Genomic DNA, 5,901 nt, shown 5'->3' on the forward strand with positions numbered 1-5,901 from the left:
GGGGCTTTTGGCATCTTCATGGGATTTGTGCTTGGCTCACAATCATCTTCCATGAATTCAAGTGGATGCAGGAGACACAGATGTTTGTTATTATACCAGTTCCATGTGGAATAGGCATCTATAGAGACGGGAGGAAAGCTGTTGGGTAGGTGGGGTAGAGTGGCCTGATGCTTTATAGCCTATTTATTGAGCTTGCAGGCAGGAGGGAGGAGGGAAGGTCAGTTTGCACAAGGTAACCAACTTAAAGTCCTGTTTGCACTTCTCAGGTGAGTCAACACAGATGTTTGTTATTATACCAGTTCCATGTGGAATAGGCATCTATAGAGACGGGAGGAAAGCTGTTGGGTAGGTGGGGTAGAGTGGCCTGATGCTTTATAGCCTATTTATTGAGCTTGCAGGCAGGAGGGAGGAGGGAAGGTCAGTTTGCACAAGGTAACCAACTTAAAGTCCTGTTTGCACTTCTCAGGTGAGTCAGCAGCCTCTGGTAATGCAAATAAAAGTAGCCAATCCTCCTGTGTAAGCTTTGAAGTAAAATCTTGGTGAGGAATTATTGAGCTTAAGTATGATGGAGTTGGTTCCCCCCCTCCCCTCCTTGATGAAAAGGTGATGCTGTAGTTGCAGAGCTCCACAAAGCAAACCTAACCCAGCACCTCACTGACATCATCCCTGTTGCATCTGTGCCTATAGTAAAGCCATAGGAGCAGCTGGAACACTTCCCAGTGTATAATGTATGTCCTGCTACCAAGCAATGCTCCGTGAATCCCTGCCAGATGTATTTCACTGGGACGTATTAAATTGCTTTGCCTTGAAGAGCGCGTGGCTGGGGATAATAGACTTGATGAAATATTGGAACGAGAAACAATGCAAGGTAAAATAATGCTGTTCATTTGAGGGTCTCAGAAATGAAACAGATCTCCTCATCTCAGCCTTGGAATGGATGTAGGAGATGAGGGTGACTGTGCTTAGACTGAAGGTCGTGGATCTGGGTACTTGGAGAAAGGGCAACCAGTGAAATGCTTCCTTTGAATACTCTTCCTGGCATTGAATATCTGAAGCTGAGGGGCTCCTTAAACCTGATGTGGGTTTTGTCCTCATGTTTTTTGACCACTCTTGAGCATTTTGTTGATACCATGAGGGAACTGCTGTAGTTGTGAGGTCTCGCTCCTGTGGGGCAGTGCTCAAGGGAAAGCTCAACATTATATGTAATGTTAGAATGAGCATCATGTGAATTTCAAACTGTGTTGTCACCTGCCACTTGATTGCCCAGATCCTGGCTCTGATGGTCCTCTGCATTTTGTGATAGTTCCTTCTTGTCTTTGCATTAAAATGACTCTTAACACCTCTCAGGGCAGTTTGGAGTTTGTTTGAACTGAGGACCTTTAACTCATTTTGCTTTCATTTGGGGCTTCTGGTGGGATGTCATCTTCTTCTAGTGGTGAGGTTTGAGAAATGAGCTGTGCATTTGATGTTTCAACGCCAGAAGTTTGTGTTCTGTGGGTTTTAAGCAGTATGAGAGAAATAAGATATGTGGTTGTACAAGGGATTTGGCTGTAATAGCTCATGTCTGGGGTCAGGTATGGACAGTTCTGAAAAGGTGGGACCTGGTAGGGAGAAAAGTGCTGCTGTTTCAATCCTGATGGGTTCAGAATCTCCTGGACAGGAAGAGGGAAGGGTTTGTTTGCTATTCATGAGCACAGGACCATGGAAAAATATATGTAGGGCAGGGACCAGGTCCACAGGGGGAGGTGATGGTCATTTTAGCTTAGCAGGTAAAGTTGGAGGGTGCTGTGTGCCACATGTCCATGAGAATTGATTCAGTAGGATGTCTGGTATTGCTTTTATTCTCTGTAGAATATGCTGAAAATTGGAGGATCTTTTTGTAGCTTTGATGCTTCAAATTTGGGGCAAAATTAGCAAAAGCTTGAAGTGCTGTGGGAGTTATGTCTGGGTAGAAAAGCCTGTGATGTTTGGGTGTTAAATATCTTTATTTATTACAGCCTTGTTGTATGAAAACTCTGCTCTCTCCTTCAGGTGTCGGTTGGGAATCCTAATTTGGTTTCTTTGAGGTGATGGGAATCATCACTTGAGTTGCCTCATTGCATCTCATGGCACACATCAAGTGCTTTTCACGAATCCCTGCCAAGATAACACCTAACCTGGTTTTTGTTCTGCTTTTTTTTTCAGCATTGCTGACATGATGACCTGACAAGATATTGGATGGTCCTGACTATGCAGTGCAGGTACTGATGGGAAAGGATCCAATATGAGTGTAAATGATGTTGGAGGAAGACGACGCTTTGAGGATAGCGAGTACACACTGCACATATACCCCGGGAGCATCGCAGAAGGGACTATCTACTGCCCCATCACTGCCAGGAAAACCTCCACGGCTGCTGAGGTGATTGAGTCACTCATTAACAAACTACAGCTGGAGAAAACAAAATGTTACGTCCTGGCCGAAGTGAAGGAGTTTGGTGGGGAGGAATGGATCCTCAACCCTACGGACTGCCCTGTCCAGCGCATGATGCTGTGGCCTCGCATGGCGCTGGAGAATCGCATCAGCGGCGAGGATTATCGCTTCCTCCTGCGGGAGAAGAACCTGGACGGCTCCATTCACTACGGGAGCCTCCAGTCCTGGCTGCGGGTGACGGAGGAGCGGCGCAGGATGGTGGAGCGTGGCTTCCTCCCCCAGCCGCAGCAGAAGGACTACGATGACTTATGTGGGCTGCCAGATTTGAACGAGAAAACACTCCTGGAAAACCTCCGAAACCGCTTCAAGCAGGAAAAAATCTACACCTATGTCGGCAGCATCCTCATCGTTATTAATCCCTTCAAGTTTCTCCCTATTTATAACCCCAAGTATGTCAAGATGTATGATAACCATCAGCTGGGGAAGCTGGAGCCCCATATTTACGCTGTGGCAGACGTGGCTTACCACGCAATGCTTCAGCGGAAGAAGAACCAGTGCATTGTGATTTCAGGAGAGAGCGGCTCGGGAAAGACACAGAGCACCAACTTTCTGATTCATCACCTCACCGCTCTCAGCCAGAAGGGATTTGCCAGTGGAGTAGAACAGATTATTCTTGGAGCTGGACCAGTGCTTGAGGTAAGATGAAAACGATAGTGTGGAAACTTTTCGACGGTGAAAAAAACCCTAAACCTAAGTAGTTGAGGGTTTATTATGACACTACCTGGGATTAGCTCATAGTAACAACAGTATTAGCAGTGAGAGGAGGTTGTGTTTCTGCCTATGGAATCCTACCTGCTTCCAAAAAAAAAAGAAAAAGAAGAAAAATAAAAGGACAGCAGATGGCTTTCTGCCAGATTTATTAATGGTTTGTTTTCACTCAAGTGTTTCTCAATGCTGTAATGTCTCTGATTTCTCAGTGTGAAGATAGAAATGAGAATTATGGGTAGCCATTCTTATAATAACTGAAAAGAGAATTCATTGCATGCAGCGTATTGATAACATTGTATTTATGCAGTTTCTCTGCATTCAATTTTTTTGAGGTGGGGAAGAGATCAAAGGCAACTTTTGTGGTCAAAATTGTGTTTTCTAATCATTAGTGCTTGACTTGGCTGCTGTGACTGGTTACTGTATGAGGACTTTTCTGGCATGGGGAGGGAGATGAGATGAACTGCACCATGAGCTTTGCAGATATGGAACTCTGGAGAGGGATACAAGCATTCATTCACTGATTTGCCTTGAGGTTGCCCCTTAACTCTTTGAGATGGTTTTCCCTGGAATTCCCAGCTTTGCTTGTTAGACTTTGCTTGGATAAAGCTCATCAGCTCATGGGTGACGTGAGCATCAGCTTCGGCCGTGCCGTTGTCCTTGGGAACTGCAGTGCAGAGGTGGTTTGATGGCTGTGTTCTCTTCTCTTAAAATAAAAAGTGGCTAAAAGACTAATATATAATAAAACTCATGGAATTTTGGGCATCTGTTTTCTATTTTAAAATGGGTTTTTTTTGTTGTAGACAAAGCTGTCTACTTTTTGGGCGTCTGTTTTCTATTTTAAAATGGGGTTTTTTTGTTGTAGACAAAGCTGTCTACTCCCTGTGTCTATATTCCATTATGGAGTCTGAGCACTCAGGTCTACTTCAACTACCAGCAGAAGACTGGGAGTCATAGGAAGGGCTAGTGCTTGTGGATGTGTCAGCTAAGGATAAGCAAATAGCTTCATTGTGCAAAGCCTACAGGTTTTTGTTTCTGTTTTCACATTGGGTAGAATGGGCTGAGCTAATTTAGTCTGGAGTTAGCAAGTGGTTGGAGTCATTTGGGATGGGCTTTGCCCTGGAAAGCAGCAAAGCTGCGTGACACACTGAAGGTTAAAGAAATGAAAAAGGCTTTTCATGTGGGACAGTCAGCATGAAGCTGGCTGTGTGTTAGTTCTTTTGAAGCACACAGGCAAGCAGGCTCCCTGTTCTCACTCATCAGTGTTTCTCCTGTTTAGTCTGAGGGATTATGGAGTTGTTTCTTTCTGGAGTCGATGATGAAATACCAAGCCAAACTCTGGTCTGTAATTAATGGTGGTTACTGCAGTGACCCAAGCAGGTGACCACATTAATTTAAGAAAACAGTTATGAAAACTATTGCATGCCACCTGCAATCCTGTTGTTCCACCTGAAATCCTGTTATTTATTTCCATGCTGTTTGGGTTTTTGTATGTTCTTTAATGTATCTTGTTGGACCAAGGTCCTTTTGTAGTTCCTTTAAGCAGTGCCAGAGAACATCTCTATCTAGGTTAGATCTCCAGAAGTGGAGAAGACAGAGTTCTCCATGAAAGAGAAGGTAGAATGAAGTTTTAGGACTTTTTTTTTTTTTTTCCTTTCAATTCTACCTTTTTCACAAGTAGGTAGTCCACTTGCTTGGCTCTTGGATAGAGAGCAGCAGCACAAATGGTGTATTGGTTATGATGCTTTGGTGACAGTCTCATACTTCCTCCTAAGGACTGTTCACAGACTGGTTTGGGTTGGAAGGGACCTTGAATCTCATCTCATTCCACCCCCTGCCATGGGCAGGGACTCCTTCCACTAGACCAGATTGCTCTGAGCCCTGTCCAACCTGGCCTCGAACACATTCAGGGATTGGAGCAGCCACAGCTTCTCTGGACAACCTGTGCCAGTGCCTCAGTACCCTCACAGGGAACAATTTCTTCCTAAGTTTTAAGCTTCTTTTCCTTTAAAAAGCACTTTTGTGGTTTCCCTTCTTGGTTCCCTTTCCACTAGACAAGGTCACTGAGAGCCCATCTAGCCTGGCCAGTTGCGTGTGTTGGGATTAGGTACAGGGCAGGGATGCACTAAGCCTTGTTGCTTTCGCAAGATCCACAGCTGTTTTTAAGGAAAAAAAAAAAAGAAATCTGAATCATATCTGTTATTTTTTTGCTGTTGGCACAGCAGTTTGCATTCCTTCGCTCCAGCAGCTGGACGGCTGCTGTTGTGCTTCTGCTGCTTCCAGGTCACTTGGAGAAAGTGAGGGTAATCCAGAATTTCTTCTCTTCTGCCAGTGCCAGTCCAAACCATGCAGACTGAAAGATAAAGTGGGCATACTTCTGCTTTTCCTTTCCTTCCTAAAACTTCCTGAGAAAGGGATGTATGTGGCACAGCTGTTGTGGCAGGTTGTGTTACCCTGGCACCGTTTGCATGTTTGACCTTTTGATTTGTGGTTGAAATGAATTTTTCACTTCTCTGGAAGTTTTGATTATTTTTTTCCCCTCTTTCAGCCTTCTCCTTTCCTCCAGACACCTCCTTCAACCCCCTTGTTTTCCCTCTGCCTGTCTAAAATCAGATTATATTCAGCTCAGGCTTGTCTTTCAGGATGCAGCAACGAAGCTCTTCATGCTGCGACTTCCTGATGTAGGGATGGAGCAACTAAGATCTTACTCAGACCTGTTAACCTCT

The 5,901-nt window shown here is 44.7% G+C and overlaps 1 protein-coding gene across 1 annotated transcript in view; it reads left to right on the top strand.

Annotated features, from left to right (window-relative positions):
- Positions 1 to 2,263: 2,263 nt before the first annotated feature.
- The window catches only part of LOC103809632 (unconventional myosin-IXa-like), a gene marked incomplete at its 3' end in the record, with an annotated part of 101,096 nt that continues 97,458 nt past the window's right edge, over positions 2,264 to 5,901 (top strand). The window contains exon 1 of the mRNA XM_009082488.1: positions 2,264 to 3,106. Within this exon, the coding sequence (XP_009080736.1) occupies positions 2,264 to 3,106 (843 nt within the window). The remainder of the gene's footprint in view (positions 3,107 to 5,901) is intronic.

The sequence above is a fragment of the Acanthisitta chloris genome, unplaced genomic scaffold, assembly GCF_000695815.1.
Source record: "Acanthisitta chloris isolate BGI_N310 unplaced genomic scaffold, ASM69581v1 scaffold6859, whole genome shotgun sequence".
NCBI classification, from domain to species: Eukaryota; Metazoa; Chordata; class Aves; order Passeriformes; family Acanthisittidae; genus Acanthisitta; species Acanthisitta chloris.